This window comes from Podarcis melisellensis (assembly GCF_964234715.1).
Source record: "Podarcis melisellensis genome assembly, chromosome: 16".
Classification (NCBI taxonomy): Eukaryota; Metazoa; Chordata; class Lepidosauria; order Squamata; family Lacertidae; genus Podarcis; species Podarcis melisellensis.
This window is the reverse complement of record NC_138533.1, coordinates 5,554,512-5,570,385: the sequence shown is the minus strand read 5'-3', so window position 1 is coordinate 5,570,385 and position 15,874 is coordinate 5,554,512. Positions and strand designations below refer to the sequence as shown.

The 15,874-nt window shown below is 47.8% G+C and overlaps 1 protein-coding gene across 4 annotated transcripts; it reads right to left on the bottom strand.

The window, feature by feature from the left end:
- Nucleotides 1–631: 631 nt before the first annotated feature.
- Nucleotides 632–15,431, bottom strand: LOC309358526 (hemojuvelin-like). Of its 4 annotated transcripts, none has more exons than XM_081891757.1 (4): nt 15,241–15,431; nt 8,231–8,414; nt 6,061–6,563; nt 632–2,386 (listed from the first exon to the last, which is right to left on the bottom strand). In XM_081891757.1, the coding sequence occupies exons 2-4, from the start codon at nt 8,322–8,324 to the stop codon at nt 1,763–1,765; spliced, it is 1,221 nt and encodes a 406-aa protein (XP_081747883.1). In that variant the 5' UTR covers nt 8,325–8,414; nt 15,241–15,431; the 3' UTR covers nt 632–1,762. The 4 variants fall into 4 exon arrangements, with proteins under 4 accessions (XP_081747883.1, XP_081747881.1, XP_081747880.1 ...); XM_081891755.1 differs by having other exon boundaries at nt 15,259–15,431; XM_081891754.1 differs by lacking the exon at nt 15,241–15,431 and adding an exon at nt 12,122–12,281.
- Between the last annotated feature and the right edge of the window lie 443 nt (nt 15,432–15,874).

Genomic DNA, 15,874 nt, shown 5'->3' with positions numbered 1-15,874 from the left:
CAATCAGATCCAGTAGGTTTCAATTAGCACACATTATATGGGCCTAAGGTTGCAATGCACACATCAGCAGTATTAGAGTAAAGGTAAAGGGACCCCTGACCGTTAGGTCCAGTCGCAGACGACTCTGGGGCTCCGCACTCATCTCGCTCTATAGGCTGAGGGAGCCAGCATTTGTCTGCAGACAGCTTCCGGGTCATGTGGCCAGCATGACTAAATCGATTCTGGTGAACCAGAGCAGTGCACGGAAACACCATTTGCCTTCCCACCTGGAGCAGTACCTATTTATCTACTTGCACTTGACGTGCTTTCAAACTGCTAGGTGCACAGGAGCTGGGACTGAACAACAGGAGCTCATCCATCATGGGGATTCAAACTGCCGACCTTCCGATCGGCAAGCCCTAGGCTCTGTGGTTTAGACCACAGCACCACCCCGTCCCCTAGTATTAGAGTAAAGGTAAAGGGACCCCTGACCATTAGATCCAGCCGTGGACGACTCTGGGGTTGCGGCACTCATCTCGCTTTATTGGCCAAGGGAGCCGGCGTACAGCTTCCGGGTCATGTGGCCAGCATGGCTAATCCCCTTCTGGCGAACCAGAGCAGCGCATGGAAACGCCGTTTACCTTCCCACCACCTATTCATCTACTTGCACTTTGACATGCTTTCAAACTGCTTGGTTGGCAGGAGCTGCGACCGAGCAATAGGATCTCACCCTGTCGCGGGGATTCGAACTGCCGACCTTCCAATCAGCAAGTCCTAGGCTCTGTGGTTTAGACCACAGCGCCACCCGCGTCCCTTAGTATTAGTCTTCCTCATATCAGTAGGCTTGCCCTGGAGTCAACAGGCCATGATGTCATTCCTCTCATTCCAGAGAGGAATGTTCTCCTGGGCATGCTACACTGAGATTTGTTGATTCAAGACTACCAAAGCCATTTTGTTGCCTGAGATGGAGGAGAATCATAGCATTGTAGAGTTGGAAGGCACCCAAAAGATCTAGTCCAATACCCTTCAAAAAAACCCAAGATGGTGTCCCCCTTATGGTTCATGTAGAGAAGGCTGTTGGATTGGCAGTTGACTAGAGAAGACTTCAGTGCTAGAGATGGTGCCATGACCTTCACTGTACCTGAGACGAGCAGGCGAGCTTAACAGGGTGTCAGGCAGAACATGGGGCACACACAGTAAGAGTGTAAGCAGACATAATTCCCTGTCCCGCCCTATATTCGCCACTTGCAGCGCCAAATAATACGCCAACTGAAGCACAGATGTCATTAGAAATCCATACTTCTCCAAATTTTACGATGCAGCTGTCTAACAAAGAAAAAGTGTACAAATATGCATCTGCTAGGGTGAAAAGTGTGCATAACTTTGGTAAAATAGTGTACAAGAATGCATTCCTAGTAATTGCTTGCAGAAACAATGTGCATATTAGGAGAAATTCTCACCAAAACGCTGACAAATTTTCATGAGGATTTGTTAAATAAATAAAAAATGATGTGGAAGTGTGACACGCTGAATTTAAGATTTGAGGAATGAGGAGCGGAGAGGTCAAAATCAACAGATTTGACCATTTCCACTCTCAGCTTTTCCTCTCCCTAATAAAGCTTTGAAGGTCAGGGTACCCTGCTTCCATCCATCCCAGATTCTTACAGCTTTACAGTTTGTCCTGTCCCATGTTTGCTGACAGCCATACTTCTGGGGGAGTCAACCCCATTCGCTATCCTCTCAAACTAGCACCATACAACTTTCCACCAGTCCCCAGAAACCTTCAGAAGTGTAGCTGCAACGCTGAAAGGACCAACGTGATGGCGAGGAGGAAGGCCGAGCAATGGGACACGCAAGCTGCGTCGCTTTGGAAGAGGTGGTGCTTCTTGGCGTCCGGGTGGAAGACTTTGGCATCCTCCAGGGCAGCGTGCGCAGCCAGCGTAAAGTTGACGTCTCCCGATGTCACCACATCAAAGACGCACGACTGGAAGTAGACGTCCTCCACCGGTAGCTTCTCCTTGCACAGGAGCTGGGCCTTCTGAGCAGGGATGGCTCCATTGCTGCAGCAGCATTCGGTCTGGGAGATGCGCTGGCTGGGCGGGCAGCCTCCCACACACAGCTGGAGGTCCTGCTCCTCCGTGAAGGAGCGCACCACGTCCTCTGCCGCCCGGATGGAGAAAGAGAGCTGCCTCCCTGCCTGGCGCACGGCAATGGTGGTGCCGATGTAGGTGGCGAGGATCTCCACGTGCTGCCCGGGTGTGCGCTCGTGGATGCTCAAGCTTTTCCCTCCGGGCTTCTCGCCACCGTTCGTGGATCCGTCCTCGAAAGCCGCTGGCAGGTTGTCGATCTCTGCCTGGTAGACTTTCTGGTCTATGCACTCCTTCATGTTCTTGAATATGATGGTGAGCTGAAAAGAGAGAGGTAAAAAGGTAAGGTAAAGGACCCCTGGATGGTTAAGTCCAATCAAAGGCGACTATGGGGTTGAGGGGCTCATCTCACTTTCAGGCTGAGGGAGCCGGTGTTTGTCCACAGACAGCTTTCCGGGTCATGTGGCCAGCATAACTAAAGCGCTTCTGGAACAACAGGACACCGTGACGGAAACCAGAGCGCACGGAAACGCCGTTTACCTTCCCGCCGCAGTGGTAGCTATTTATCTACTTGCACTGGCATGCTTTCGGACTGCTAGGTTGGCAGGAGCTGGGAAAGAACAATGGAAGCTCACTCCATTGTGGGGATTTGAACCACCGACCTTCTGATCTGCAAGCCCAAGAGGCTCAGTGGTTTAGACCACAACACCATTTCAGGCTCTCCATGTGTGCCCAAGCCATTTAATCTTCCCTGGGAGTCTGATAGCTGAGCCATTTATTATTTTCCAAAAGTATGTACAGGGAAGAGAAATGCACACTGAAATCCTGACAGATTTTCAGCAGGACTTTTGGATGTTTGTGGGTAGTGGGTATGTGTATCTGTTTGTATATATATATACATATATGTATGCATATACATATGTTTATGTGTGTGTGTGTGTGTGTGTGTGTGTGTATATATATGCACACCCACACCCACACACAGGATGTGGGTGGTGCTGGGGCCTAAACCACTGAGCCTCTTGGGCTTGCCGATCAGAAGGTCGGCGGTTCGAATCCCCGCGATGGGGTGAGCTCCCATTGCTCTGCCCCAGCTCTTGCCAACCTAGCAGTTCGAAAGCACAAATAAATAGATAAATAGGTACCGCTCCGGTGGGAAGGCAAATGGCGTTTCCATGCGCTGCTCTGGTTTCACCCAGAAGCGACTTAGTCATGCTGGCCACATGACCCGGGAAAACTGTCTGCGGACCAACACCGGCTCCCTCGGCCAGTAAAGCAAGATGAGTGCCGCAACCCTAGAGTCATCCGCGACTGGACTTAACTGTCAGGGGTCCTTTACACACACACACACAGAGAGAGAGAGAGAGAGACTCAGAGAATCATAGAGTTGGAAGGGATCTTAAGAGTCATCTGTTCCAGCCCTTGCAATGCAGAAATCCCAGCTAAGGAATCTCTGGCAGATGGCCATCCAAGAGCCCTGTGTGCTTCAGAATATACGTCCTCTCAGGTATCTCTCTTCTCCTCCTCTCTAGTTCTCCATGTACGAACTTGAAGAGTCCTCCTAGGGGACTCAGCGCTCCTTAAGGGAAGTGATAGCATCAGCCCTGGGCAGTTTCCCGGTTGTTGACATCTGCAGGGCAGCCACTTGGGCCTCTGCTCATACTTTTGCAAAGAATTATAAAACAGGCAGAGTTTTCCTCGGCTGACGCTGCATTTGGGAGAAAGGCACTGTGGAGGGTTGTTCGTATTTGTTCTGCTGCAGGGAAAACCAGCCCTGTCCTTAGGGAATCCTGCTCTGCTGCATCCTATTCATAGAATATTCATTGGCAAAAACAAAAATTGGTACTTGCCATTAATTTCTGTAAACTGGGGGACATCCACCCACCTCTGGTTCCCTCTCTTATTCCCTCTCTTATTCTCTTATTCCTACGGAGTGTGGGTTCATATGCTTTTGTTGTCCTAGTGTGGATCTACACTCGTGGTTTTTAACGTTAAATAAGGGTTTTGATAACCTATATGGACACATGACGTCCTACTTTTAACGTTCATAACACGCTATTAAAATGCAACAAAGGTGGGCTGCGCAGAGCAACCAGCCATCAGCAGTAGAGAGACAGCTTTTCACAGAAAAAAAAACAAAGGTAAAACCCGCTTTAATTAACAAGCATGCCCTGTGATGTTTTAGAATGATATAACTCAGGCATGTCCAACCACTTTATCGTGATCTACCGAAAGATCCCCGACTGCTCGTGGTAGATCACGGGATCATTCCCAAAACAACCCTGGGCAGTCCCCCCCCTTAAAAAGCTCCAACACTCTGGGCAATCCTCCCCCTGCACCCACCCCACCCCACGCATGCTCCTCCTCCCACCAATGACCATCAGTAGATCACTTCCAGGTTTTTTTATATACTGGGAGTAGATCACAGTCTCTTGGGAGATGGACGTCCCTGAATTATATCTAATATCGTTCTCATAATGTTACAACAGTTCAGTGTAGATCCATCCCTGGTTTGAACGGAGATGTAAGTGTGGTGTTGTGTAACTTCCAAATGTGTCTCCTGTGGCATAATTTTTGTATAGGGCATGGTGACCACGGCTGTGCTTGCCTTTTTCAGGGCCATCTTTAGCTCTGCCAGATCTGGAGGGTCTCCTCCCCCTAGAAGAGGCGAGAGAAGACTTGGAAGGCCCTGGCTATCCAGTCCAGTGGGAGGGGTGAGCCCCATATGAACCCCACCCCTGGCCTGAGGCTTTCCGGTTCTGATATATACAGTGTTGGAATCTTTGACACTGTGGTGATCACACAGGGTCCCCAGACATTTAACGGTCTATTGATCCCTGTGCCACCACTGTGCTCGCTTCCCTGCTGCCACTAACCAGTTACTCTCTGGTAAAACACTGAGTCCAGACAGTTGTTAAAAATGAACCAAAAAAAACCCCAAGTTTATTTTACAGACATTAGCAAGTTTATGGTTTCTCCAATGATATTCGTGTCAGTATCTTAACTTTAGTTTCTTTACCGGCCTATACCTTCCTAATACCTTCTGACTGATTATCTCAACTGTTTGACTGACGCCTCTTAACAAATTCTCTCACTCTCTCACACCAGACTAGTCCAACCCAGACTTATCTTATCTTCTAACTCTAGACTGTCTTCTCCACCCTAACTCTAACTCCTCCCCCTGGGTTCCCATTGGTTAGTCATTTTACAATTAGTTAACCCTTTCCCTATGAACCCAGTATGATGTCACACACCTAGTGTGATGGCCTGGGATTCGGACTTGGAGGCTGAACCTGAGGAATCCCAGCCTGCACAGGATTCCCCGCCTCCAGAACCAGCTGAGCCAGGGCTGGGGCCTGAGCCTGAAGGGTCCTCACCTGTGCTGGATCCTCAGGTGCAGGCACCAGCTGAGTCTGCTCTGGCTCCTGAGGTGATGGAGGACCCATTGCCTGCAGGTGCTCCACTCTCAGCCCTGTCGGGGGAGGCTGAGGTTGCCTCTGGGTCCAGTAACCCTCCAGCCTCTCCTGAGCTGCAGAGGCTCAGGGCAGAGAGGCAGAGGGAACTAAGTTCCCACAGGAGGAGTGCTCGCCTCCAGGCCAGGAGAGGTGAGTCACCTGTGGACTGGGGCCGCCCTATGCCTCGGGGCAGATAAAAGCCAGCCAGCCCCAGTCCCAGTTGCGGGAGCAACGTTGTTGGTAGCCTGTTCCTGGTCCTGCTCTTCTGCCAGAGTTCCTGACCTCACCCGACTTCCTGCCTTGGACCCAGCTACAGCTTTGACGGACGGCCTCAACACTGCTCCCTCGACCTCGGAGTGGACTCGGACCTCGCCTCACGGAAACCCATGGGACCAGCACACCTAGGAGGGCAAACGCCACAGATGCAATTTGCTAGAAATGCCCATAGTAATTATGAGGCTATCTCCCTGGTCACACCACCAATGAAACAAGCCATGGGAAACTTTAATGGGACACCTGTAGAGGTCACCGTTTCTTACCTTGCTAGTAGCTGTTGCGTTTGATCCTTTCAAGACGGGGTAGCTCGTCGCTTGAGCAAACAAATAGTTGTTGTCCAGGAGCGGCCAGGAACCTTCCACTCTGCACGTGTGGAACTCGTCGCTGAAGGTCCGTACGTGGGGGTCCCCAAACGTGGCGCAGTGCTGGTACGTGGGGGGTCTGTTGTGCTTCCGGGAAAAGCTCTTCTCGTAATCGCAGATCTCTGGGAGTTCCAAACCCTGGTGTGCAGGGGGTGGCGCAGGAGGGCGCCGTGGCGAAGTTGGCCCTTCCTTGGAACACTTGTTCTGGATCATGAGGTCCTCGATGCCGTGGACGGCAGAGTGGTAGGCGAGGTCCCCGCGGCAGGTACGGGCCGTCCTGCGAGTGCAGCGGGAGTAGGAGCGCAGGGTGTTACAGTAGCTGGAGTGCTTGTTGGGGCCACGCAAGTTGAGCGTGGCGGCCACGTACTCAGAGTTGCAGCGCAAGATCCTGCAGTGGGAATATGCTGCAGGGCAGAACCCAAAAAGCAACGATGGTAATGATAGGAAGAGAAAGGAAAAAAACAGCTGTGAAGATCAGAGTCGGGTAAAACATTCTGATTTACATTTGAAAATATTCATTTAAACAACCATAAATCAATGACTTCCCTTCTTCTCTTTCCGTGATTCATTTTGCATTCCATACATCCTTGCATGTTTTACATGAACTAAACCATGAGTAGGCAAACTAAGGCCTGGAGGCTGGATCTGGTCCAATTGCCTTCTCAACAGACGGTCTGGGAATCAGCATGTTTTTGCATGAGTAGAATGTGTCCTTTTATTTAAAATGCACATCTGGTTATTTGTGGGGCATAGGAATTCGTTCATATCCCCCCCCAAAAAAAATATAGTCCGGCCCCCCACAAGGTCTGAGGAACAGTGGACTGGCCCCCTGCTGAAAAAGTTTGCTGACCCCGGAACTAAACCATTCAGTAATCCATTACTGTTTTTAACACTTGATTGGAAGCCGCCCAGAGTGGCTGGGGAAACTCAGCCAGATGGGCGGGGTAAAAATAAATTATTATTATTGTTGTTGTTGTTGTTGTTGTTGTTATTTCCATCAAAACTTATTTTCACTGCTGAATTTATCTTAATGCTACCAGAGTTTTTAAATGAACACAATTTTCATCCATCTATTCAGTCAGCATTTTCCAGTCTTCTTTAAACGTACATTCTTCTTGTCCTCTTATTCTATATGTTAAACCCGCAAGCTACACGTATTCCGTCAGTTTAAGTTGCTACTCTTCTTTGGTTGAGACCTCACTCGTTTTCCACTTTTGGGCTAACAGAACATGGGCCACAGTAGTGGCATGCATAAATAGTCTTTTTTGACACCTGGGAATTTCCATCTGAATTATCCCCAACGAAAAGGACTCTGCTTTTTTGCTTTTTTAAAGGTACTTTAAAAGGTAATAAATTATAAGTTATAAGACCAAATTCTTCCGACATATAAAACAGTTCCATGTCCGTTGCAGCGCCATGCTGGCAGGGATCCACTGGATCACATGGGGCAGCTGAGTGGGGGGTGGGGAGACTTTGTTCCACCCTCCTTAATTGCAAAGATAACTGTGGAGAATTCAGCAGCACACTCGTACAATCACTGAGCTGCAGTCCTTGCCCTATAAGAGGCACTTTTCCCCTCCTAAAAAGTAAGGGGAAATGTGTGTGCATCTTATGGAGCGAATGCAGGCGGGAGGCTCTGCTCAGCGCTCCCTTTAAAGAGCCACGTGCAGCATGTGTGCGGCTCTTCAGAGCTTTTCCCGAAGAGAAGAGAAAAGCCCCCAAGACACACACTCCATGCGCTCTTTAAAGGGAATGCAGCTCTTGGGGGAGCCTTAGCCGTGTGCAGCCTGTCCCGGGCAGGGAATGAAGGCTCCCCTTGCCCAGGAAAGGCTGCGCGCGGCTATCCCATAAGCCAGGACAGCACTTGGGATCGCTGCGCAGCGATCCCGCTTGCTGTCCTGGCTTCTGGGATTCAGAATATTTTTTTTTCTTGTTTTCCTCTTCCAAAAACTAGGTGCGTCTGGTGCGTCTTATAGAGCGAAAAATACAGTAATTTCCCAGTCCTTGGGGTTCTGAATAAAGGGTTGGTTTAAACAGGTATAGCAGAAGAGTTGGCCTGCCGAGTCCTTACCATGTCTACAAAGCAGGAGAAGGAAGAGCGCTTTAATGATGAAACCAGCATTCGTTGAGCGTCCCGGCCCCATGGAGCAGGCGAGTTTCCCCATTCCAATCCATCCAGAGTTTAGGAACGTTTCTTACCCAGGTTGTTCCTCTCCCTCCGTTCTCTTTGCTTCCTTCTTTCTTTCAGTGGTTGTCTGGAAGAAAAGCCAAATAATAATAGTAATAATAATTATGATTATTAATTTATTCCCTGCCCATCTGGCTGGGTTTCCCCAGCCACTCTGGGCAGCTCCCAATAGAATATTAAAAACACAATAAAACATCAAACATTAAAAACTTCCCTAAGCAAGGCTGCCTTCAGATGTCTTCTAAAAGTCAGAGAGTTGTTTATTTCCTTGATATCTGATGGGAGGACGGGCATCACCACCAAGAAGGCCCTCTGCCTGGTTCCCTGTACCCTCACTTCTTGCAGGGAGGGAACTGCCAGAAGGTTCTCAGAGCTGGACCTCTGTGTTTGGGCCGAATGATGGAAGGAGGAGACGCTCCTTCAGGTATGCTGGGCTGAGGCCATTTAGGGCTCTAAAGGTCAGCACAAACACTTTGAATTGTGCTTGGAAATGTAGAAAAAGACAGAAAAGAAGAAAAGACAGATTCTATACCAAGCATGGGATGTGGGTGGCACTGTGGGTTAAACCACTGAGCCTAGGACTTGCCGATCAGAAGGTTGATGGTTCAAATCCCCGCGATGAGGTGAGCTCCCGTTGCTCGGTCCCTGCTCCTGCCCACCTAGCAGTTCAAAAGCACTTCAAACTGCAAGTGCAGGCGGGAAGGTAAACGGCATTTCCATGCACTGCTCTGGTTCGCCAGAAGCGGCTTAGTCATGCTGGCCACATGACCCGGAAGCTGTATGCCGGCTCCCTCTGCCAATAAAGCGAGATGAGCGCCGCAGCCCCAGAGTCGGCCACGACTGGACCTAATGGTCAGGGGTCCCTTTACCTTATACCAAACATACATCTGCGTGATGGATTGATTTTCAATTCATTTATATACCACTTGATTTTTATTTTTAAGAAAAGGAATTTCGCAGCAGTTTATAAAAAAGAATAAAGTTAAAAACAACTGTTTAAAATATTCAAAATGTAATTAAAATCAAGGATAAGCTATAAAAAAACAAAACCAAGTTAACTAACACATGTCAACGTTCTGCTTGTTCGACTAGGCTTTCCCCAAATGGCAATGTTTTTAGCAGGAGCCAGAAAGAATACAGCGAAGAAAGCACCTGCCTGAAGTCAATGGGCGGGTAGTTCCTCAGATCTACAGGGCACAAAGCTGGGTGGCTGATACAGTATGCAACCACCCAGATGCAGGGACATGATTCTGGTTGCGAGTCTTGCCCCCATCTCTTTTCCTTTTCCTTTCAAAATAAAACCAGTGCAAAATTTCTGGGATGAACTTTGCTTTGCACGTTTGGTGAAATTTGGGTAGGTGGCAATTTTTAGGGAACTTGCTCTTTTTGAGGATTGCACCAGGATTGACTGGTAATAAGCCCTCCCCTAAAATGCTTAGCAGGGGGAACACTTCCTTCAACTGGTTGGACAGTGACGGTGCTGAAAATATAAAAGGTAAAGGGACCACTGACCATTAGGTCCAGTCGTGACCGACTCTGGGGTTGCAGCGCTCATCTCGCTTTATTGGCCGAGGGAGCCGGCGTGTAACTTCCGGGTCATGTGAACCAGAGCAGCGCATGGAAACACTGTTTACCTTTCTGCCGGAGTGGTATCTATTTATCTACTTGCACTTTGACGTGCTTTCAAACTGCTAGGTTGGCAGGAGCAGGGAACAAACAACGGGAGCTCACCCTGTCTGCTTGTATATCCATATATCCATATATATATATATATATATATATATATATATATATATATATATACACAGAGAGAGAGAAAGAGAGAGAGAGAGAGAGAGAGAGAGAGAGAGAGAGAGAGAGAAGAGAGAGTCGTATCTCCACTTACATAACCCTCTAGATACGTAAACTTTGGGATGCGAAATGTGGGTTTCGCCACGTGCACATGCACAGAAGTGCTAAACTGTGTCGCACACATGCGCAGAAGCAGTCGTCCAGTTGCAAATTCCTTGGGATGTGGCTGGACCTCCAGAACGGATCCTGTTCACAACCCGAGGTACCACTGTATACACACAAACATGCACAAATACACGCTATACTAAGCTACCCTACACTGAAATGTTAAAATGTTTGTCTTTTTTAATTGCACTTGAATCTTCCTGCCACACTTGCCATCCCCTCCTGCCACAGGGTTTTGGGCACCGTCCTCTCCCAGCCCCACCTGGAGATACCTATGGGGATTCGAACCTGGCCGCTTCTGCTTGTGAAGCAGGTGCTCAGCCAACAGAGCAGTAGCCCTTCTCAAGGACAAAATTGCAGCATTTCACCACCACCCTGAAGGTAGATGACGCGATGCCGCTTTGGGCATTTCTCAAGAAGAGTGGATACCTTCAAGATCATAACAGCAAGCCAAAACTGGGTTTAATGCATCTTCCCTCTGAGCTGCAGCAACTGACATAAATGCTTTGCTTCGTGGAGAATGGAGGTGAGTTGCTATCATCGAAAGCCATCAATGAATCAGCACCAAGGCCTGGAATATCACCTGCCTTGAGCGTCATTAACCCTATTCAGCTGCTCTCTCTCTCGCTCTCTCTCGTTCCATTTTCTTTTCCCCTTCATCTAGTTTCTGTCTGGAAAAGGAACCGGAAGAATTAACTCAGGGAGCAGGAGTTTGGGGTCTTTTTTTAATGAAACACCACTCCATAAACCATTCCCCCCCCCCATTCTTTATAATCACACTTTCATCCAGGGATGTCGAATACCGTATTTTTTGCTCTATAAGACTCGCTTTTTCCCTCCTAAAAAGTAAGGGGAAATGTGTGTGCATCTTATGGAGCGAATGCAGGCTGCGCAGCTATCCCAGAAGCCAGAACAGCAAGAGGGTTTGCTGCTTTCACTGCGCAGTGATCCCTCTTGCTGTTCTGGCTTCTGAGAGTCATAATATTTTTTTTCTTGTTTTCCTCCTCCCAAAACTAGATGCGTTTTGTGGTCTGGTGCGTCTTATAGAGCGAAAAATACGGTAACTTACAAAAAAATCATTCAGTCGAAAATCTAACCATAACATGCATCAAAATCATCCTCCTATTAGTTATGCATAATGGTATATACTTTTGTCCCTACTCATTTATCCTATTTTTTCCCCTTCCTCCCTCCCCTTTAACCCCCCCCCCCAAATTGTTCTCTCTTCAGATCTTTAACCATGTGCACAGATTGTTCATTCTAATTTGGATTCTTGGGTTGGCTCCCCCCCCCCCGTGCTATCCAATTCCTATAACTTGTCCATTTATTCAAAATCTTTTGATATTTATTTCCCCATGTATCTTCCGTCATTACCTGTTCAAATACATCAGATTGTATATATTCAGAAACATAGTCATTCCATCTTTCCATTGTCCATTTATCCTTTTCTTTCTATCCTGATGCAATAACAAGCATACCAGCTAAGATCATAATTTTATACCAATCTTGCTCTTTTCTACCTCTCCATAAACCTTGCCCACTTAGCACTACCTCTGTCTCATCTTTTGGCCAAGCCCCTTCCTTAAAGAAACAGATACGAAGCGATGCACGAAGATGCCTTCGAGCATGTGCAGAGTGCCCCTCTTTCACCCACTTCAACCTGCCGTCACAAGAAAGGAGGAAGCAGCCTCCTGTCGGAGGATACATATTTAAAACGGTAGATATCTCAAAGCCAAGTGGTATGTATCTCTTTCTGTGTGTGTGTGTGTGTGTGTATGCATGAAAAGAAATGCAGAAAGAATAAACCAAAATGCTTACCTTGATGTGAACTAGAATGCTGCTTGGTCAAACTCCCCCTGCGGGGAAACTGCCGGCTTTCCTCCATAAACTCCCGCAAAGGTCCCCAGCTCCTGCCTTCTCGTGATAATCGAGGGGGAAAAGACATCAATTGCTCGTGGCCAGCAGCCTAGAGACAGCTGAGCCTCTGCAACCTGATCTGTCCCCCAAAAGGCAAAGGTCCGCAACAGATGCTTTAAAAATAGGTTGTAGTATTTTGGATCCCGAAAGCAGAATTCGGTAGCGGGCAGAAGGCCACATCCCGGAGGCGGCTGGTTTTATTTTAGTAACTGACACCTTGTATACACACACACACACACACTTTTCCTCCGAATATTAATTGCGGGTCATCACAAATGGGGAGTGATCTGCTGCTGTTCGCTGGGCCTCTGATTGGCTGCTTTGAGAACAGGAGGGTGGACTAGATGGGCTCTTTGGCCTGATCCAGCACGGTGGCAGCTTAGAAATACATTTTGCAGACCCAGAATGGGAAGAGGGAAGGGGGGGAATGGGCAAAATGAGAGAGATCTGCAGAAATGGAGTGTTCAGCCCTCATTTTTTGCAAAAATGTACATTGTAGGAGGAAATTGCCTCTTATTTTAGGAAACATCCTCACTAAACTGCTGATGAATTTTCATGATGACTTCCCCCCCCCCCCAAAAAAAGTAAAAGAGGAATCCCAAACTGATGTGTCAACGAGGAGAACAGAGAATTACATGGGGGCAGGTAAGGCCCTGATGGAAATCTAAATTGACATATTTCCCCTGTTTTTATTCTCAGCCTCAAATACATTTCTGTAGGCCTCTTAACCACATTGGCTCCATGTTTCCCCTTTTGCATGTCGAGGTCCAACAAAGACCTCATCATGATAACGTCAACCCAAAACTCCCTGATTCTAGATGCACGACATTTTTCAGGAAAAAATGTTCAGCATCTCCAAATAGACACATTTTCTGTGATCTTGCCTGATATTTATTTTACACATTTTTGCAAGGCATAATCCCCTCGTACATAATGTTATTTTCAGGCATGCTTTCTGCTAATATACACATTTCTATGCAATTTCGAAGTGTTGGAGAAGCGCATTGCAAAATTCAGAGAAGTGCAAATTTTAAAGGGTGGCTTCGTTTCACTTTGCATAAGGTTGCCATATTTCAGAAAGTAAAAACCAGGACACCCGAAAAGTTTTTAGGAAGACCCTTTTTTTTTTTTTACAAAAAAGATCCAGGACAAAGTGCCACCATTTGGAAATGCCACCTTTGAAATCCCAGTAATGTCCAGATGTATGGCAGCCCTAACTTCGCATGAGAAGCATTACAGTATTTCCTGTGGGGGGGGGGGAGACCTGTCACCGATTTGCCGTGCTCGTAGAAGGGGTTGGGTTCAACCCCTGGCATCTCTGAGTAAAGCTTTGGTCTAAGGGAGCCCCCTGCTTGAAACCCAGGAGAGCTGCTTCCCAGCCATGTAGTCAACTAGATGCGCCAATTGCCTGACTGTACACAGGTGGCACTGTGGTCTAAACCACAGAGCCTAGGGCTTGCCGATCAGAAGGTCGGCGGTTCAAATCCCCACAACGGGGTGAGCTCCCGTTGCTCGGTCCCTGCTCCTGCCAACCTGCTTTGCTCGTGCCACATTGAATTTTTATTGATAAGAAATACTTTGGAAAACAAAAAGAAATGGGGGGAAAGAAACAGCTCCTAGCAGCGCTCGTTTTTAAATGTAGAATACAACTATTTCATAAAATAATGGTGATAATAATAATAATAATAATAATAATAATAATTAATTTATGTGAACCCTTCCCATCTGGCTGGGTTTCCCTAGCCACTCTGGGCGGCTTCCAACAAAAGATTAAAAATAGATAAAAACATCAGTCATTAAAAGCTTCCCTAAACAGGGCTGCCTTCAGATGTCTTCTAAAAGTCTGGTAGTTGTTGTTCTCTTTGACATCTGGTGGGAGGGCGTTCCACAGGGCAGGCGCCACTACCAAAAAGGCCCTCTGCCTGGTTCCCTGTAGCTTTGCTTCTTGCAGTGAGAGAACCGCCAGAAGGCCCTCGGCGCTGGACCTCAGTGTCCAGGCAGAACGATGGGGGTGGAGACGTTCCTTCAGGTATACTGAGTGCCTCAGCTTTAAAGGTCAACACCAACACTTTGAATTGTGCTCGGAAACGTACTGGGAGCCAATGTAGGTCTTTCATGGGATGTCCATAAAGTATAAAACAAGGCAACTACATAAGAACATGAATCATTCCCAAGGTATAATACTGATTGTCCATCAGTCTTCCTGCCACACTTACCATCCTCTCTCACCACACCAGTGTGGCATGCCACACCCTTTGAGAACCACTGGTATAGACAATACTGAACAAGATCAATTAGCAAACTGAACCAAATAGTCCCAGCCCTGTGTTATTGCTGCTAGGAGCATCTCACAGAACCCAAAAGGGCAAGGCTGAAAGTTATGGGTCGAGCGGATAGAATTTGTGGGTTGAGCGGACAGAATTTGTTGCAGCTGTGCACAGGGAATGCAGGCAAAGTTGTTGTGTGTGCCAGGTGTTCGGGGAGCAAAGGTGGGAGTCCCTACCATCTGTTGTTGCAGATTTTTCTCAACGTGCCTTGTCAGTATGACTTGGGAAAAGGAAGGGAGAACACTCAGCCCTGCAAACCTCTCGTAGGAATTTTGTATTTAAACAAAAAAAATGAGTGAATGGCTGAAATTAGAAGCTAAAGCAGAACTGCCTCTTTGCACCAAACTCTCTGTGGATACAGGAGTGGCAACCTAGCTGATGCCAAGACCTCTTCCACCATCAGTTGAGTTGCGCCTTCCCACAACTGCAGATTAAATATATTTCCATCTGCCTTTCCCATTTCCCCCCTTTCCAATTGCTCTCTGAAAGTATTTTATAGAAGTATTTTATAGAAGAAACGGATATCCATTAAAAAAATAATAATCAGCAGTGCCCAGCTTCATGAAAGAGGCAAGACCAATGTTGCCCTATCTGAAATTGGTGCCTTTTCTGAATCCTCTTACCCATTGTCGAAACTCAAGTTTTGTTTAACACCAAGTTGGCCGCACAGATTTTAGAGAATCTCTCCCAAACCTGGGCATCACCACTCACTTCCTTGATCATTGGAGAGACATTCTGGAAGAAGTTGGCACTGGATTTCTTCCTAAGAGCCCAGAACTCCACGCTGGGAATTATGAAGGGGCGGGGGAGACTTCCAAGCCTTCTGCCATTTCTCTTCACCTTTGGAAGCTATGAGATCTGGGAAGAGATGATGAAACTGGGTCACAGCACCAGGCAAAGGAAAAGACAAGGAGCGGTGGGGGGTGGAAAATGCCGTCATTAGACTCCTCTGACACACCCCCTCTGGACACGCAGATACAGTACCGTCACCCCCTCTTGGCTAATCTTTGCAGAGGAGCCTGGGGGCATCAGAGATAAATCAAGGGACAGAAGCACCTGTTCCGAAAACTGGCATCTGTAAATGGGAGCTTGAGCTGGGGGGGGGGGGAGTCTGTGTGTTTAAAACAGGAACCAGTCCGGGAAGGGACCAGAGGGGGGGGGCGAGTTTTCTAAAAAAAGATCAGAGCAGATGGAGCAACAGAAAGATTCCATCACATGGGTAAAGATCCAGCGAGGACGACAGACCTGCCATTTGAGACTAGTGGCGTGCAAGCATTTGGCCCAGTCTCTATGGGCGCTGCAGCCCCTCTCCTCACTGGGGATGGGG

Excerpts from the sequence above, each read along its gene's own strand:
- LOC309358526 (XM_081891757.1), bottom strand. The coding sequence starts at position 8,324 with ATGGGGAAACTCGCCTGCTCCATGGGGCCGGGACGCTCAACGAATGCT. Across the intron at positions 6,564-8,230 it reads TCTCCTGCTTTGTAGACATG|CATATTCCCACTGCAGGATC; the intron begins GTAAGGACTCGG and ends TCTGCCCTGCAG. Across the intron at positions 2,387-6,060 it reads ACGCAACAGCTACTAGCAAG|CTCACCATCATATTCAAGAA; the intron begins GTAAGAAACGGT and ends CTCTCTTTTCAG.